At 41.4% G+C, this 18,887-nt stretch overlaps 10 protein-coding genes across 10 annotated transcripts; 8 read left to right on the plus strand and 2 right to left on the minus strand. All coding sequences in view use genetic code 12, as the record gives it.

Annotated features, from left to right (window-relative positions):
- Positions 1-1,631: 1,631 nt before the first annotated feature.
- ARD (Ardp) lies at positions 1,632-2,480 on the plus strand (the record flags this gene model as incomplete). The annotated part of the gene is made up of 1 exon (XM_051750598.1): positions 1,632-2,480. One exon carries the CDS (start codon positions 1,632-1,634, stop codon positions 2,478-2,480), a length of 849 nt encoding a protein of 282 aa, XP_051610057.1.
- A 409-nt stretch (positions 2,481-2,889) lies between these two features.
- HPA2 (D-amino-acid N-acetyltransferase) lies at positions 2,890-3,363 on the plus strand (the record flags this gene model as incomplete). The annotated part of the gene is made up of 1 exon (XM_051750599.1): positions 2,890-3,363. The coding sequence occupies one exon, from the start codon at positions 2,890-2,892 to the stop codon at positions 3,361-3,363; it is 474 nt and encodes a 157-aa protein (XP_051610058.1).
- Positions 3,364-3,560: 197 nt separating this feature from the next.
- Positions 3,561-5,939, plus strand: VID27 (Vid27p; the record flags this gene model as incomplete). The annotated part of the gene is made up of 1 exon (XM_051750602.1): positions 3,561-5,939. The coding sequence occupies one exon, from the start codon at positions 3,561-3,563 to the stop codon at positions 5,937-5,939; it is 2,379 nt and encodes a 792-aa protein (XP_051610059.1).
- A 772-nt stretch (positions 5,940-6,711) lies between these two features.
- On the plus strand, positions 6,712-7,773 carry KGF57_001401 (uncharacterized protein; the record flags this gene model as incomplete). The annotated part of the gene is made up of 1 exon (XM_051750603.1): positions 6,712-7,773. One exon carries the CDS (start codon positions 6,712-6,714, stop codon positions 7,771-7,773), a length of 1,062 nt encoding a protein of 353 aa, XP_051610060.1.
- Positions 7,774-7,963: 190 nt separating this feature from the next.
- Positions 7,964-8,557, plus strand: HET1 (Het1p; the record flags this gene model as incomplete). The annotated part of the gene is made up of 1 exon (XM_051750604.1): positions 7,964-8,557. The coding sequence occupies one exon, from the start codon at positions 7,964-7,966 to the stop codon at positions 8,555-8,557; it is 594 nt and encodes a 197-aa protein (XP_051610061.1).
- Positions 8,558-8,681: 124 nt separating this feature from the next.
- Positions 8,682-9,056, minus strand: KGF57_001403 (uncharacterized protein; the record flags this gene model as incomplete). The annotated part of the gene is made up of 1 exon (XM_051750605.1): positions 8,682-9,056. The coding sequence occupies one exon, from the start codon at positions 9,054-9,056 to the stop codon at positions 8,682-8,684; it is 375 nt and encodes a 124-aa protein (XP_051610062.1).
- Positions 9,057-9,966: 910 nt separating this feature from the next.
- On the plus strand, positions 9,967-11,364 carry KGF57_001404 (uncharacterized protein; the record flags this gene model as incomplete). Its single annotated transcript, XM_051750606.1, has 1 exon — positions 9,967-11,364. The coding sequence occupies one exon, from the start codon at positions 9,967-9,969 to the stop codon at positions 11,362-11,364; it is 1,398 nt and encodes a 465-aa protein (XP_051610063.1).
- Positions 11,365-11,547: 183 nt separating this feature from the next.
- KGF57_001405 (uncharacterized protein) lies at positions 11,548-11,850 on the minus strand (the record flags this gene model as incomplete). The annotated part of the gene is made up of 1 exon (XM_051750607.1): positions 11,548-11,850. The coding sequence occupies one exon, from the start codon at positions 11,848-11,850 to the stop codon at positions 11,548-11,550; it is 303 nt and encodes a 100-aa protein (XP_051610064.1).
- Positions 11,851-13,177: 1,327 nt separating this feature from the next.
- On the plus strand, positions 13,178-15,499 carry PGA25 (Pga25p; the record flags this gene model as incomplete). The annotated part of the gene is made up of 1 exon (XM_051750608.1): positions 13,178-15,499. One exon carries the CDS (start codon positions 13,178-13,180, stop codon positions 15,497-15,499), a length of 2,322 nt encoding a protein of 773 aa, XP_051610065.1.
- A 480-nt stretch (positions 15,500-15,979) lies between these two features.
- Positions 15,980-18,382, plus strand: KGF57_001407 (ubiquitin-protein ligase; the record flags this gene model as incomplete). The annotated part of the gene is made up of 1 exon (XM_051750609.1): positions 15,980-18,382. The coding sequence occupies one exon, from the start codon at positions 15,980-15,982 to the stop codon at positions 18,380-18,382; it is 2,403 nt and encodes an 800-aa protein (XP_051610066.1).
- Positions 18,383-18,887: the final 505 nt, after the last annotated feature.

Consider the following 18,887-nt stretch of genomic DNA (forward strand, 5'->3'; position numbering starts at 1 on the left):
AGGGTGTAATGTATGCAAGTGTACCTTGATTTTGTCTCAGACATATTATGCATAATGATATCATTGTTGATTTCACAATTATTGTTTTTTTTTTTTCCTGATCTCATCTCATCTAGCATTACACAAAACTGAGCTCTTTTACATAGAGGATTGCCAAATGACACGAAACGTCTTTTGCATATAACGATTCTTAGTCTAGTTGTGTTACTAAGGTACCACACTTCCTGTATGTATGGGAAGACGTGTGTACTGTAAGCAGCAAAAAGAAACGTCATAGGCTTGAAGCATTTCGGATGAGATCAAATCCTATACGTAGAGACAGAAAAGGAGGAGCGAGGGGCGGGTGTAAGATACAGGGTAGTAATTGTCTCTATTTTCATACTTTATACAAACTACAGACAAAGAAACGACAAGATAAGCGAGGTGTATGAAGAGATTGTCTTGGATTCTTTGCCTACTTTCTGTGTTTGTAGATGGCTGCAACTATTATCGATTCTTATGGTTTCAGCACACATTTTTGCTGATTCGATGCCATCTTTAGTCACATTCTATTGGGACCCATGGAGATGTTACGTGTGTGAAGGGGGCTGCTGTCGGTACATGGATTAGGATTGAGAAGTGGAAAGTGGAAGGTGGGGAGGGGGGGGGGTGAAGGTTATTCATCATGGATGGTAACGACGAGCCTATTACTGTGTAAAACTGTGGCTCCAACTAAAGATTAATAAGCGATAACCACTAGAGGGAGATAAAGTTAAGGCCGTAGATTCAACTGCCCGCCTTACTCTACTATCTATGTCTTTCTCTTTGTTGTTGTTGTTGTTGTTGTTGTTGTCTTTGTCTCTCTGTCTGTCGTCTATCAGTTTATGGGTGCGCGTCGGAGGAATCATATTAGAAATTGCACCGAAGTTTGACAGATTTTAAATTTTTTTTGTTTGTAAAGAACTGAACAATTCCTCCGAGAATTGACTGTTATTACAGTGAGGTAGACGCTGAGCTTTCTTCTTTGGAATGTTCTATTTTTAATACAACACTCTATACACCAAGGTCACCCCTAAATACTCAACACAGGAAACAGGAAAGGCGGGGTGCAGGGGAGAGGTGACAGCACAGACTAATTCTTGATCACTGATAAACTAATACCTTCTCCCTTTCAATTGATTTTGCTCCGCCATCATAACAATATTTCCGTCTACGCTCACCATCTCCTTCCGTAATCTAAACCACTCGTTTTGTATACCAGTTGTTACACACCTTGGTGTGTACACCTCGTGGGGGAGGGGGGCACCAATAAACAAATTTCTAAAGTTACACCCCCCTCTCTCTACTAGTCTTTGTATACACTACTCCCCTATCGTTCCATCTTTGCGTCTCTTGTTTGTCTCAGAGAGAGAGAGAAAAAAAAGAAATTTAATTCAAAGTTGCACAAATTCACCTGTCTATCAGAAAAAAAGAAAAAAGAAAAAAAGAAAAAAGAAAAGGAGGAAAGATGACTGCGAAGGTTAAATCAATCATATATATATATATATACCCACAATTTCCAATCGTTTCATTCCATTTCTTCTTCCTTTCCTACTTTATCATTTGATAAGCATACATTACCTTATACACAATCGTTAAAACTTCAATAAACTATGGATACTGCAGCATACTACTCCTACGACAATATAGTACCCAACTTTAGGTTGGATGGCCGTTTAGCTATCTTGACTGGAGGTCTGGGTGGTTTGGCCGCTGTGGTGGCAAGAGCCTTATTAGCACAAGGTGCAGATGTTGCATTGGTTGATATCAGTCTACCAAAAACCGAAGAGGCTGCCAAGGAAGTTCTCCTTTGGGGTGAACAAGAACTCAAAGGCAAACACGAATCACCAATTGGCCAAGTTTCTGCATGGGCATGTAATATTGGTGATGCTGAATCGGTTGAGTCAACCTTCAAATCAATCAATGAACAACACGGTAAAATTGCCGATCTTCTCATAAACAGTGCTGGTTATGCTGAAAATTTCCCAGCTGAAGAATACCCAGCCAAGAATGCCGAGTCTATTATGAAGGTGAATGGGTTGGGTGCTTTCTACGTTTCACAAGCATTTGCCAGACCATTGATTGCTGCCAACAGAAAGGGTTCCATCATACTTATCGGTTCTATGTCGGGGACTATTGTCAATGACCCACAACCACAATGTATGTACAACATGTCAAAAGCCGGTGTTATCCACTTGGTAAGGTCGTTGGCTTGTGAATGGGCCAAATACAACATCAGAGTTAACACATTGAGTCCGGGATACATTTTGACTCCATTGACGAGAAATGTCATTGCTGGTCATGGTGAAATGAAGGCTGAATGGGAAAGCAAGATTCCAATGAAGAGGATGGCTGAGCCAAAGGAGTTTGTTGGATCTATCTTGTACTTGGCTTCAGATTCAGCTTCCTCTTATACCACCGGCCATAATTTGGTGGTTGATGGTGGTTACGAGTGTTGGTAGAGAGTATAGTATTATTAATTAATGAATTGAGATTACCGATTTTTTTTTTTTTTTTGTTTGGAAACCCGTTCACTACGTTTAATTGTAAGCTGGGCAGTTTGGCACAGACCTGGAAACACCGGTACGTCTGTTCAACAAGGTCAACAGGGTCAACTGGTAACTTTTCAAACGTTTCTTTATTCCCCTCCCCATCCCTCTCTCTCTCTCTTTTGGCGCGAAATTGCAGCTACGCACCCATTTTCGCATTTCTTATCCCCCAATTGGGAAATGCTTAGCGCAAAAAAATGGTCCAAGTAATTAAAATAATTGGGGGTGGGGGAGAGGAGAAGAGAAAATGGCTGTGACTATAAATAAGTATATACACAACTGTGCTCTTGAGCTCTACAGCAGTGTAGCAGCAGATATCACAATGTCAGTCGTTATCAGACCAATTGAAGCAAAAGATAAAGAACAATGGTTGAATCTCTGGACAGGTCCACTTGGATACATTGAATTCTACAAGTCGTTAGATAAAATCACGCCAGAGATTTCCGAAACTACATTTGCTCGATTTCTTGATCCAAAAGAGCCTGTATACGCATTGGTGGCAGTTGACCCCCATACTGACAAGATCATTGGTTTTGCCAATTACTTGACCCATAGAAACACATGGACCATCAACGATGCGTTATACTTGAACGATTTATTCGTCAGCGAGACACTGAGATTACATGGTGTGGGTAGAAAATTGATTGAGGCTGTTTATGATGAAGCTGATCGATTGAAATGTGAAAAATGTTATTGGTCTACTCAGTTTGAAAACCATAGGGCTCAGTTGTTGTATACGAAAGTTGGAGTCAAGTCTGGATTCTTACTTTATCGCCGTCCTAATAAGTTTGAATGAAGTGGGAGCCGTAGATGTTGATAGATAGATAGGAGAGATATCATTTGAATACGAGATAGATTGTACTTTTGTACACGACGTTTTCTGCTTTTGTTTTGTTTTTACGAATGTCGTGTTCACAAAGATATATATATATATGACACCTCCCTTATACAATACCCTTATCTCCCTTTCTTTTCCTGGTGCTAATTCTTATCATGAATTTCATCAAAAAGTTTATAGGAACCGCGTCCACCGATGAGGTTGCCTCCATTCCATCCGGGAAACTTTTTCTAACACGCTCAAAACAATCACCAAAGGGAGAAATTGAATGTTTATACAATGACGCTTATGCAGCAATAAAACAAACAACAACGCCATTTTTCTACCAATTGTGCATCACCAAGGTGTATCAAGAAGGAGAACGTCAATTTGGTCATGATTCCAACTATTCCGATGACGATTATGACGAGGATGAAGATGATGAAATTGGTGCCAATTCATCCATAGTTTCACCAAATGCCAAGTACGATTCTGCATCAAAAGATGAATGGGTGTTTCCGATAACTGAAGATTTGAGATATTTCCGTAAAGATCTCGCATCTGATGGAAGTTCGAGAGCTATTGCTTGGAAGGACTTGAATGGAGATTTAGGCGACAAGTTTGAATTTATTGTTGGTGATGATGTGAGAAATAGTGATTTTGAGTCCTTTATGACAACTATTTACAAGTGTTTGTATGAAGAGAAGTACCATGAAAGTTCAATAAAGATTAATGATTTGAGTTTATTGAAGGAGTTTATTTACAAACCGGAGTTGTTGAATTTTGAAGATTTCGAATATGAAAGTGATCATAGCCATGGGGATTTCAAGGATGCCACGAGTCCACGAAATGAAGAGGAGCAGTCGTTGTTTGTTGATAATGAAGATATAAACAGCTCAGCTAGTGAGAATGAGAAGCAGACAGCTCCTAAAGGTGATGTTGTATATTCGACAAAAAAGTTTGCTTTACATTTGTATGATTCTGCCACGGGTACATTTGTGATAAAGAGCAGCTCAGTTGAATTGGAATTGATTGATTTGAGTGAGTGGGAGCATACATTGTATATTAGGTCAAGTGAAGGGTTGGTTGTTAATGCGACAGTGAGCAAGAATATGAATCCAACTTTTAATTACGAGCATCAGTCGTTTATCTTCAACCATTATACATTTAAGGAAAATGAGATTGTTGCCAATTCATGGCTTTTGAAATTCTTGGAGTTTAACGGTTTGGTTCAGTTTCAAAATAAATTTGTTGTTGCAATGTATGAAACGTTGAATAAGAAGAAATTTGGTGCGGATAAAGGAGAAGATGAGTATTTTGTTGATGCTTTTTCAAACTTGGGATTGGATGATACAGCGAGTGAAGTAGATGATGATGATGATGATGAAAAGGAGGAGGATGAAGAGGAGAAAGAAGATGAGGGGCAGGACGGCTCCAACAAATTATCTGCACGTGAGTTTAACAAAGAATTGCAAAATTTTTCCAAAAAGGACAAGAATACATATTTGAGTGTTGGATACAAAGACCGTGCTTATGTTGCTCGCGGTGACAAGATTGGAGTGTTTAGCCAAGATGACAAGGCTTTGAATTTCCAAACCACCATCAACAATGTGACCGACTTGAAAGGTCACAACTTCAATCCTGAAAAGATGTTGCTTCATCAAGAAGATCAGTTTTTGATATTATCCAATCCTGACATTAACGACAAGGTACTTTACAAAATGGATCTTAACCGAGGTAAAGTTGTTGAGGAATGGAAAATCTCCGATAATGTGCCGATCAAGTCGTATGCTCCTAGTTCCAAGTTTGCCCAGTTGACAAATCAGCAAACATTGACTGGTATTTCTTCCAATGGACTTTTTGAAATTGATCCTAGGTTGAGCGGAACCAAGTTGGTTAATGACCAAACTTATAAACAATACAAAACCTCAAACAATAAATTCCAGGCATTAGCTACAACTGAAAGTGGTCACATTGCATTAGGTTCAGGAAAAGGTGACATTCGTTTGTTTGATAGATTGGGTGTCAATGCTAAAACCGCATTGCCCACATTGGGAGACCCTATTGTGGGTATTGATGTGTCGAAAGATGGTAGATGGATATTGGCCACTTGCAAAACGTACATTTTGTTGATAGACACCATGATCTCGTCTGGACAAAAGAATGCTGGAAAGTCAGGATTCACGGCGTATTTCGATAAAGATAAGAAGCCAACGCCAAGACGATTACGTTTGTTACCTGAACACGAAGCATTTATAAACAATGCCAACCACAAGAAAGAGTTGCAGTTTACGCGGGCGTATTTCAATACGGGATTGGACAAGAAGGAGACAGCGATTGTATCATCTACTGACAATTATATAATCACATGGTCGTTGCTGAAGGTTTTGAAGAATGATCCAACTCCGTACGTTGTTAAACGGTATAAGCAAAATGTCGTTGCTGATAATTTCAAATACGGCTCGAATAATCAATTGATTACGGCGTTGCAGGATGATGTGTCAATGGTGAGTCGAAGAAGTTTGGTTAATCCAAAGGATGTGTTTCAACAATAAATTAGTTTTTGCTGTAGCTTTTTAATAATAATACAATTTTTTTCTTTTTTTTAGTTCTTCGGTCACCAGAATCTGAAAGTGCTCTTCATCTCCTGAGCCCACACTCTTCTGAATGCATTCAACTTTTGTAGTCGAGTCGGCTTGAAATCGTGGATATCCATCTCTTTCAATTGTGAAAGATCTGGGTAATGATCGTATGGGATACGGTTGATTCTTGCGTGAATTTTACGAACCCATCTATTGAAACCGGGCGAGTCGATTAGTAGCCGGTATAGGTATTCATGTATTGAGTTTGGTGGTGGTCTCATTTGTGTAGTTAGACGGGTGACAAGTCTTCGTAATCAAATGCCATAGCAATATTGACGAGACTGAGATTTTTTTTTCCCTCTTTTGAGTTTGGAGAATAGCCGATAAATGGTGCACTGAAGAACACGCCAGGCTCATATGCACATGGGGCTGAGGGGTGAGGGACAGGGCAGGGGTGCGGCGGTATACAAACTACACTAATACCAATTTTGTAAACGAAGAACAACTACTGAAAGTCTGTAGTCACAGCTACGGTATGTAGTGGTTACTCACGTGATACATATAATTTCCTATTAAAGACAAAATGTAAACACAGCTATTTCAGAACACAGAGCATCACCAAAGTGAAAGACATAACAAATCCAATCACAGATATCACCAAAACCACTACACACACACACACACACACACACACACACACACACACACACACACACACACACGCGCGCACGATATACCAAACACCATGGCCAGATCACTATCATCCCTGCTGGAGGATGATGCATTGATTGATGACATTGAAGAAATTGATTACGATCTTCTACCGCAAGATGCTTCTGTACACAAACAGCCGCTACAGCAACAGGCACCGATTCCAAACAGACCTAAATCAGCGCCACCTCATCTAGATAATATGCGAATATGCCTTCCACCGAATAAGAACAACACTAATCGATATACGAATGAATTGTTTGACGCTACAAACCACTTCATACAGGTTGCTTCAGCACGAAATTCGGAAAACTTTTCAGCGATACCACCAGATCAAAAGTTTCTTGGGTGTATTGAATGGAACCAGATGGAAGAAGTTGACTTTGAAATGGATGATGTTACAAGGACCAGGGTATTTAGCAATCGATTCAAAAGACCTATAGATGAAATCAACCCAGAGTTGAGCGAATACTTTAGATTGCATCAAAATGAAAACAAGGAGAACTTGACCAAAGCTTATAGAGTTACGAAAAAGGCACCCAGTTTGAACAGAAGAAAGAGCCTACCTCTAGTCGAAACCAACAATATTCAAAAGAAAGTCATTCTGCCATTCAAGCATAAACCGATAAAAGCTGCCACTAGACCAACTGGGGTATGCCAGCCAAGACACCAGACCCTCACTCCATCAAAGTCGTGTCTCAGTATTGAGAATGCAAAAGTTTACCTTATGGAATCGCTGACGGGGTTGGTGAGTCAAGCAACGGATTTTGCTACTGAGATAAACGGGTCTAGTGACAATTTACTACCGTTTCCTGACAATGAAGATGAAGTGGTGCAGATACCAACAAACTCCAATGACGCTCAACAAATGGCAATTCTTCGAATGTACAATGTAAAGTTGGATAGAGCAAGGAAGGGAATGCGAACTGGGTTTTATTCGGAAAAGGAATTTAGAGATTATCAAGCCAAGCTCAAGAAAGAGGCCATGAATGCAGCTCTGGGAGTGGAAGTAGTTTCTCAAGATACACCAAGAGAAGATAAGCATACAGCAGTAAAGGAGAGACGAGTGCAGTGGGCTGATAATTTGGAGTGGTAGTGTGTAATGTAGCTTTTTATAGACTGTACGTTTTATCTAAGTATTTTGTGCTCGTCACAGCCACTCGACTCGTAACGCGTTGACAACTTTTTTTTTTTTTTTTTTTTCCTTCTTCACCGAAATTTCAGTTCCCAAGAGAGCACCACCACACCACTGACTACACCACTGACTACACCACATCTACTTCAATATGTCAACTTTCTTTGATGAAATGCAAAAGTCCTTTGCCGACGTGAAAATCACAGACGGTAAAATCGACACCTCAGATTTCTTGCAAGCTTCTGAGTCACTTGTCAAATTGTTTGACTTGTTAGGTTCAACTGCATTTGTTGTTGTTCAAAATGACATGAATGGCAACATTGCCAAGATCCGTAAGAAACTATTAGAAGACCCAGCCAACGCCTCCACTTTGCAAGATTTGGTCCTCACTGAATCTAAAACCAAGACCAAGACCGCAACCCAGGGTTTATTATGGTTATCACGAGGCTTACAATTCACAGCACAGGCAATGAGAGAAACCATTGATCAACCAGACAAAGAGTTGACTGCTACGTTTACTGATGCTTATGGTAAAACCTTGTCCAAGTACCACGGTATGTTTGTTAAGCCTGTTTTCAAGTTGGCCATGCAAGCATGTCCTTATCGAAAGGACTTTTTCGCGAAATTGGGGGCTGACCAGACTAAAGTTGCTGAGCAATTGAAAGCTTGGTTAGAGGCTTTGGAAAAGATTGTCAAGATTATCTTTGATTTCTTTGCCTCGGGCAACTACGGTAAAGGATTGTAAAAAGAAAAAGAATGTAATGAGGGAAAGTGTGAATATCGGACATATCTATATATACATATATGTAACAAACAAGTAGACTCTATTTGATATAGTTATTGCAACACGGTAGACTCCACAACAAGCTTTATTCTATTTCATCCTCGCCGATTTTCTTAGTGGCCTTCATCAATTCATACAATTGACCAATTTGCTCAGGTGTCATTCTGTCCAATTCCGTCTTGCTCAATTTCCCATCGAGCCATTTGCCTCCATCAACTTGTTTCAAGTAGTCTTGCCATTCAGTCAAGAACCCAACTATATGCAATGGATTATCAATTTTCTTGTGATCCTTAAACTCCTTCTTGACGTACTGGTCACCCAAGTATCGCAAGTCCTGGGGTAATTTATGCACGTGAGCTCGTAGTATGGCGTGGTATAGTTTTAGTGGTGGGAGCAACGGGGTTTGGTTTGGTCGTTCTGGACGACGTGGTCTTACCCGAAGGGCAAGTGTTGGTCTCATTTGGTAATAGTGATTGGACTGGGATGGAATTAGCCAGCAGCTGCTGCCCCTGGACAATATTGATAGATTTTTCCAGTTCAAAAGAATTCTTAATGAGAAATCCTGCATATAAAGCTAAATCTAAAGCTACAATTTTTACATCTAATTGGTAAAGAGCCCGCCAAGGCGAGGGACAAGTATCTTAGCTTTCAGATGGATCTTCTCGAGATGATGGAACACTCCCGTTGCCAAGAGCCTAAGCAAAAGCATCATGGTTGGAGAATTTCGAAACCACGTTGGAAATTGAGGCAAGTTGCTTGCGAATTCACTATTGATTGCAAACACAGCCCACATTCTGACATATAGCAGAGTTTCAACGTCGAATTGGACATGCAGAAGGCTTATAACTTCCCGTTCCCTGTGGTGTCTCTTCTCAATCAATCCATTGATAAAGATTCGATCACCCTTTTGGGTAATAGCTCAGGGATGAAGTACCTAACTAACACGGCAATGACTACTCTGCCCCCTTGCATTAGACAATGAGCCATAACAATGTTTCCTTTGTCGTTGATTGTTTTTTTCCAAACTGGTCAATGGCCTGTTTATGTTTACACTGAAACCGAATTAGGAACAGGTAGCGCGGTATTTGAGGCTTTCAGGTTTTTGTAACATTTTAACTTTTTCCAACTATTTCCCGATTAGGAATATTCTTTGATCAATTTGGTCCAAATGAGGCATCAACGTCTATACGAAACACAGAGTTACTAACCTTTAACTATATAGCAAAGACGATGATTAACAAGGTGAAGACGATACATATAAAGAGTCGATTTTCGTTGAGATCAGGAATGTGAATTTGGAAGATGTTCATCATTCATTCTTTTTTCCCACCACATTCATTCGTTACTTTGTAACCAGAGTCTGCACAATAATGAGAGTCAACACACTCATACTATCCGCAACATTAGCTGCTGCAGCCCCAGCTTCAATTGATAATGCTGAATTATCTGCTGTTCTCAACTCTGCCCAAACTGAGGCTCAAACAGCCTCGAATGCTGCTTTAGGGGGTGCTTTACAGAGTTCCAATACAGGTTTGGGTGCAAATACGGGCGCTGCAACAGGTACCGCCACTGCTGCTGGTTCCGCAAAATCTTCCGACTCCATTGGGAACTTGATTGATGGGTTATATGGAGGTCAATCTGGTGGAAGTGGTCAAACGCAGGCTAGCACTACTCAACCATCTTTATTCGCGTCTGGTGCTTCAACTGGACAAGCTAAAACTACATCAGGATCAGGTGGAAATTTACTTGGTGACCTTTTTGGATCTGGATCTGGCTCTGGCTCTGGCTCAGGTTCAACTGCTGGTGGTGTTGCCAGTAAAGCCCTTACTACGACATCTACTGGTCAATCAACGGCCACAACAGGGGGATTTCTTGATGGGTTGTTGGGAGGTATCTTTGGGGGAGACTCTGGTGCTGCTACGGGTTCCACGACGACAAGCACCACCAGTGCACAATCAACTTCAACTGGAAGTGACTCATTAGGCAACTTGTTTGATGATTTCTTTGGATCAAGCTCAGGAAACACCACCACAACTACATCCACATCACCGAAATCAACTTCCACCGGTGGTTCTCTACTCGGTGATATCTTTAATGAACTCTATGGCACTGGCAGCAGCTACGGATCCAACTCATCAGGCTCATCCACGCCTTCATCCTCCTCCTCCAGTGGCGACTCATTCATTGACGACATTCTTGACGCTATCTTTGGTGATTCAAATTCCACTTCATCGTCGTCCTACTCCTCCAGTTCCAGTTCAGGAAGTGGAGATCTCATTACTGATCTCTTAGGACTTGGAGAGGACGTTTTTGGTGAGTTATTTGGTAATTCCAGTTCGTTCTCTGGACAAAGCATCATTGGTTCATTGTTGGGTTTTGCTGGTGAGATTTTTGATGATTTGTTTGAAAGCAATTCTTCCAACTCTACTGGTTCATCAGGTTCTTTCTTCAGTAGCTTGTTGAGCTCATTATTCGGTGGTTCGAGTAGCTCATCAAGCAGCAGTGGATCTTCATTCAGCTTTTCCGATTTACTTTCAGATGTATTCACAACGTTATTCAGCTCCATCTTTGGTGGATCAAATGGTGCTAGTAAAGGCCAATGCACAGCAAAGAGATCATTGAAAAGAAGCTTGTCTGAACAACAGCAGATCAAGAAGATTGTTAGAAAGAGTGTCAACAGAGTCATTGCCAGAAGAAAAGCAGAATTTCAACAAAAAGCAAAGAGAGCAGAGACTTTGTCTGATTTGCCTTATGTCAACCTTATGTAAGTGTCTATCACCCTCGAGAAACAATTTATACCCGATGCTACTATTTTATAATACACACAAGATTCAGTTTAACTTTCAATATCTATTCTTTCTTTTGTAAACTTGATGCAAAGCCTACGTACACTGGGAGCGGCTTAGGTGTCAGCAGATATTGTTACATCTTTTCAGGTGAAAAAATTGGGCTTAGCCTCCAAGCCTGTGCCGCTGCCACCAAAATACGCTTGGTGAAGTATTATATCCTCCTTCCACACCGTCCATGTGTCCAACGTCTGGGATGTTACCGTGGTCGTTAAGTGCCGCCGCAGCTGCTTCCTCGTATGTAGGATAATCACTAAAGACACCCAAATTACGATCACCATCCACACCGCGTCTATGATAACCGCGAAGTAAACTGGTGTAACTTGCCACATTGATTGCAGTGTTGCAGGTTAGGTGGTTGACGCATTCCTGAACACCAGCTAGCTTTTCGTTATACTCATCCAACATCACTATGACCAATGTAAATACTCAAATAATTGCTATCATTATTGTAATTTACTCTGCAAGTCACGTTGAGTGCATGGATACAATTGATAATGTCTATTAAGTCAACCATTTTTGGAAATGGGGACTTGACTCAATTGTAAAGTGGATCTTTCACTACATCTACACTCTACATACATTGTTTGTCATGAGCTTCGACATTATAGTAAAGGTCAAAATAAACCCGAAAATCCTTCTACAATAAGCCCCACGTCTTTTCCCGATTGTGTTTCTTTAGTCAAAGATTGACACATTTCAAAACTATTCTTGAATACTACTTCTAACCATGAATTAGACGGGGTTAAGAGTTTCTTTATTGAAGAGAGAATCTAGATTTAATCACTCTCAAAATCCGCGAGTCCCTTAAATTTGTTTTCCGAATTAAGTATATTTTTGTTTTGCGTATGTTTAGACGCTATACATGAAGGGTTTGAGTATCCTGAGCATACACGAGCAGCACTCGTGAAGATTCTACTTAGAGGGCTAGGGCAAGGGAGACTAACCTTGACAACGAGCGTTGAGGCAACTGCGAACTTACAAAATGGCGAAGAGGACATTTACGAAACCTCAAACTCATTATCCTCAATCAAACACACAAGGAGATGCCATACACTACAATACACTCCTGTTCTCCATATATATCTCCGCACATCACCAATTCTATTTCTTCCAGTTACGAGCTGGAGTTTACGATTTCACCAAATACCTACAATGTGCAGGGTGTATCAAACGACAATGCAGTTTACATGTTGCTTCCAAGTCCCCCCCCAAGTTAGGAAAGTCTCAGAAAACAATAACAGATCTTTCGCTTAATACTCCGCAAGAGCTTGAAATGTATTCCACTTCCATATATTTTCTATTAAACTCACAAGTTTGTACAAGTTTCATAAATGCTTAAAAATCCATCTGACTTCCCAATTGGGAAATTTTTTTACCTCCACACAGTAATTCACACGACTAAAAAACAATGGGCTTGTGCTTATATGCACTACTAACACAAAGACCCACAAGCTGCAAAATTTACCAAATTGAGAAAAGAGTATATACCCCAAAACATTTACAACCAAATCGAGTTAATACTATGTTTTGCGTGAGAAATAGATACAGGGACCTTTCAAGCTCATTTATAACAAGCACGAAAGTATAATTCGTTCAAGAAATCTCTTCCTCTTAAAGATTTTTTGAGTTCCTTCAATCTTCGGCACCCTGTTAAAACCAATTAGCAATTGACTCCCATTTCATACTTTCGTTAACGTTCGAGCTACAAGTCAGGAATTGAAAAGGGTTGAAAATGAAAGTGACCACGTTAACTTCAATTTGTTTGGCTTTGATGGCTTTTGCCAATGCGGAGGGAGTTCAACAACAGAAGAGAAACTTTTTTGATGATATTATAAATGGAATCACAGGTAACACGGCCACGGCAGCAGCAGCCAACTCACAGGCTCCATCATCACCAGCAGCCACAGCAGCACAAACAGCAGCCACAGGAGCCACTGCATCCGCCAATGGAGGATCCACATCAACAACGCTTGAAGCCGACGACGAGGCTGATTGTGTAGACGAATCATCTACACCAGCAGCAAGCAACCCAACTTCATCAAGTCCAGCTTTATCCAGCTCCACACCATCATCCTCATCTCCAGGAGGTCTTGGGTCTATCTTGTCAAACTTGTATCCAGGCTCAGGATCATCATCATCAACCCCAAGCAACACACAAACCATTGCTGGACAATCATCTTTGTCACAAAGCTTGGATCCTGTTGCATCAACATTGAGCAACGCACCTCCATCATCGTCTTCCAATTCATCATCTGCAACAACAACCGCAGGTGGAAACTTCCTTTCAAGCCTTTTGCTGCCATCGAATGGCTCTCAATCTCAAAGTTCCTCAAGTTCTGAACCAGATGACGGTGAAGAGTGTGAAGACCCAACAACTAGTCCCGTAGCCTCAAATACCAACATCGTCCCAACAAACACCGGAGGAATCACTTACCCCACCACCACAGCTACAGGAAGCAACACCGATCCTACTTCCTCTGGTAACTGGTTGAGTTCATTGTTGAATCCAGGAACCTCAACTGTTGCTGGCGTTTCATCAGAGCCAGCACTTTACAACTCCCTGAGCACGTCATTGCACCCAAGCTCTTCCCTTGCTGGTGTGGTTACTACTCCTGCCGGAACAAGTGAAGAAGATGATTTGACAGATTGTGAAACTGCCACCAATGACCCTACAACAAATGTATACACTTCAAGTCCAACCACAACCACTGGTGGAAATGGCGGAATTGGTGGAACCACTACCCCAACGGTTACTTCTAAGCCTACTTCAAATGCTGCCAACACAAGTGAAGAAGATGATTTGACCGATTGTGAAACCAATACTGATGTCCCACCAACTAATGGAGTTCCCACCACCACAACCAAAGCAACTACAGTTGCAGGCGACCCTAAAACTACTACCATCACTACTACTAATGCAGGTGGTGGAGTAGCAACTACTACTGTCACCACGAAGGGTCAAGGTACTGCAAAAGATCCTACTACTGCTGCACCAGGTGGAGCCACAGTAACCGAAGCACACACAGTTACACTTACATACACAGGTGCTGGAAAGACGTTTACAACTTATGTTACTCAACAACCTGATGAATGTGCAGAGACTGTGTACTACACTGTTACCACCGTTGTTCCATGTACCACTGTTGCTCCTGGCGGAGGTATCACCACCACCACAGTTACCGTTGTTGTCACCCAAACTGTTTACCCACAAGATGAGAATGATTCTGATTATGGCTACTCAAGTGAATCAAGCGGATCTAGTGGATCTAGTGGCTCTAGTGGATCCAATTACGGAGGATCAAGTGGCTCAAGCGGATCAAGTGGTTCATCAGGAGATGATAGTGGTGACTGGGAATGGATTGAAGAAGGCGATGAAGATTGTACAACAACCACCGCCACATCTGTTGCTACTAGTGGTTCGGGTTCATCAGGGTATGGCTCATCAGGATCCGGCTCCGGCTCGTCAGGTTATGGATCATCAGGCTCTGGATCATCGGGTTCTAAGTCACCAAGTTATGGATCATCAGGATCAGGATCATCAGGCTATGGCTCAGTCGGTTCAGGTTCAGGTTCAGGTTCAGGTTCAGGCTCATCAGGTTCCGGTACAAGTGATCTTAGTGGTTTGCATCCTACTGATATTGTCTGCCCAGGAGAAGATGGTTATGATAGTGGAGATGATGACTACACCAGCACATCTGGACTGACCTTAGCTCCTACAGAGGAGTGTGACGACGAAGAGGTTGACGACAATGATGATGATTGCGAAGAAACTACAACGTCGAGTTATCAAAACAGCACTGCGTCAGCCACCCATAACTCAACAGTACCTGCACCATCGTCGACTGCCTACTTGAATGGAACTTACGGATTCTTGAAGAATGCTGAAACTGTTGCTGTTACCACCACCCAAAACACTGTGGTGACTGCTTCGGGAACTGCTTCCACAGGTGAAGCTGCAGTTTCCCAAGTCAATGCCGCTAACAAATTGGGAGCTACTGGAATGAATGCTGGATTATTCACTTTTATTGCTGTTGCAGGATACTTTTTGTTGTGAATTTGAGCTTGTAGCTTGCAAGCAGTCAAGACTTGATTCATACATTTCAATTTGCGTTGCTCATTTTTTTTTTTTTATAGTCGGTTTAAGTGGCTGGCATTGATGTGTTAGATTCTAGACACTGGTGTGATACCTAAAAACAAAATCTTTTCTTCACGTTTTATTAATTATATTTAATTATTTTAGCAGTTTTATATCATCGTTTCTATTAATAAAAAAAAACAAAAATAGGCCTGACAAAGGTCAGTTTGGAGGAAATACGATGTAGAGAGGTGTAAAGCTATTCTGAAAGTATTTTAGATGCTGAATTGGTGACGAAAACTCACACGGTAGCGCGAAAATCTACAAGGGCAAAATTAACAGTCACTTCATTTAGTATCACCCTTCCCACCCGTACCTCCACCACGTCCCACAGGAGAGAACTTTTTGACCAACTTCAAAATGGCAATGGACAGGGGGACTTTAATATTCTTTATAGTGATGTTCATATTTCTCTCTCTACCGTCAGGGAATGAGGAACCTCGCTCAGATATCGAAAGAGAGACGTTAGCAACATTCCAATCACAGGCAAGCCAGGCTCTTAAACAGTTGAATAGTTCGGAATATCGTTTGGGATATGGGAATATCACAGGATACCAACTTTCATACGATGATTACCTCAACCACAAGTCCGTGGCTGATTGGCCTATCCACAAATTCAGTGAAAAGGATCCCTGGACTGAAGATCAAAAGTATTCCATATTACCAAACGAAGTTACTGATAAGGTGAAACAATTCTGGGGCAGGGATCAGGTGGAAAACAATAGTGGAAGAGCGTACATGTTGAATATTTCAGGTAGTGCACATGGTGAGTTTGTCCCCGCCAAATCTCAAGTGCAACCAGTAGTACAGAAGATACCCAAGTATTTGAGAAAGTATTATAAAGAAAGAACAAGCAATGAGGATATGGGGTTGGAAAACGCAGATACAGAAATTGACCAAAAAAAGGAAGACGCCGAATCACCTAAAATTGGAAACATAACTACACCCGGTTTGATTGCGGTTGGAATTAGAGCTTTCCAGTATAATTTCAATGAACCCAAGTTTCATGCCACCAACTCGAGCGACTACATCCACGATGCAGTTGTTGCAAAGGTCGATTTGAACTTGAAGGACTATTCAGAGGTCAACGATTACACGATTGAGATGGACGCCGTGTATTACCAAAGCACAGGTGCGTTGGTGGCCACATCGAATTCTGCCAAATTCTATGGATCGTACGGATTGAGTCATTTAACTATGAGTGAGGCCAATTTTGCCACAGCAAAGATATTAATGGGTCAATACAACAGTATGCGTGATGACACTACGTTGTCATTGGATGATATGAATGGATCGATTTTGAGGGCATTTGACCAATGTGAAATGGTTGCGTTTATGCAATTTAACAAAACTGACTTCAACCACGATGAATTGAGATATATTGATACCGAGTTGAAAAGTCCCAGTGGGAAACCATTACCACAAACTTTGCCAAAGTTGTCAATCAAAGAGTTTGTTTTGTACTCACCCAATTGCGGGATCGTTTTGACGAATAAACCGGGATCTTCTTTTAGTGGAGAACGGGTTGAAGTTTGGTATAAACAAGTAAGGCATGTATTGACTGGGCTTTTAGTCTTGGTCTCCATCCAGTTATATCTCATTTTCAACCAAGTGAATGCGGCGAGAACCCCTGGACAATTGTCTGTCATCTCAAGCACGACTTTGTACTTTTTTGGCTTTGAGGATTCGTTGTTGGCTATAATTACGTTGTTGTTGTCCACCATCGCCACTGATTTGTATTTGTTACTAGCGTGTGTCGCCACTATTGCATTTATCCTGTGTGGCGTGTTTGAAATGCGGTTTTTGGTCAGTGTATTGACCACACAAGCGAACGAACGTGGAACCACTTGGTGGGAAATAATGAGAGGCTCAAGAGAGGAGCCTGCGCCGCCCGAAAGTACTGCCTCACCGGTTGAGGAACCAGCGGAAGGTCCTCTTTTACCGGTAGCCAATACACCCACACAACCACCCACACAACCACAACCACAGACACCAGAGGAGCCCAATACTGCATGGCAAGAAACGTCTTACAGCAATTCTATATTTGCGTCCGGATTTACCTTGTCCATCATTGCCATGTTTCTCATATTTTCCTCCTTTGATTGGAGACGCAAATATAGAATCATATTTGAGTATGTTTGCTTGGTACTCATAAACTCGTACTGGGTGCCTCAATTTTTGAGAAATACACTCAAAAACAGGCGCAATGCATTCACATGGCAATTTATTATTGGAAGTAGTGTGATCAGAGTAGTTCCGATCTACTATTTTGCATTGTACAGAGAAAACCCATTGAGACACAGATATGATCCATATTTATGTCTGGTTGTTACCGGTTGGGTCTTACTACAATTAGTATTGTTGGTGCTACAATACAGATTAGGTGCTAGGTTTTGGATTAATGAGAAGTGGTTACCACAAGCCTATGATTATCACCGTATATTGAGTTTGAAGGACTTGGAAGAAGGTGGAATATCAAGTGATTTGCTAGCCAGCTTCAAACAAAAAACATCTGCTACCGAGTCAAACAACGATGGAAGCTCTAAAGAGTTTGTCGATTGTGAATGCACCTGTCCAATTTGTATGACAGATGTGACAGTTCCAATATTAGTCAAGGACGACAGTTCAAGCGAAGCAAAGAAAGCCAGACAAAATCATCATCATCATCATCACGCAGGAGCTGCACAGACGGAGTATATGATTACTCCCTGTCATCATATCTTCCATGCTGACTGTCTTGAGAGTTGGATGAAGTATAAATTGCAATGTCCTGTATGCAGAACTAGTTTGCCTCCAGTATAGGCTAAAGAAAGGAAATACTAAATATACCGGCTTTTATACCCGCCTACACATGTGCGCAGCATATCCTTGGCCCAAGAAGGGTGATTTAAAACAAGCGAAGAAAGGCACACCCTGCATATAGAAGCCGGGAGTAATANAGGCATCTATGTAGATATGCATCTCGTTTATAATTGAGATAGTTGTTTGCCATGTGAATTGTGCCTCTCACGACGGGTCTGTCATGTATGCGAAAGAAGAGGCGCCTACAATCCAACGCACAATCACTACGCCTGTGTTGCAACGATTTTTACCTGTGATAAAGACTAACACGTTGTAATTAAGTCTGTATACTCTAGTAAATAGATTCATCTCGACTTCGAGTGTCTGAAAGATGTCCGTGACCCTTCACAAGGAAGCCCGCAACACTATTTCTTCACCTTCGCGTATGATTACGGAAGTTAAGGCGATGGTTAATAAAGCATGGGGTGAATCCGGAGTCAGAACGATTACCCGTGATTATGTTTCA

Source organism: Candida theae (genome assembly GCF_024610275.1).
Source record: "Candida theae strain CBS 12239 chromosome Unknown scaffold41, whole genome shotgun sequence".
NCBI classification, from domain to species: domain Eukaryota; kingdom Fungi; phylum Ascomycota; class Pichiomycetes; order Serinales; family Debaryomycetaceae; genus Lodderomyces; species Lodderomyces theae.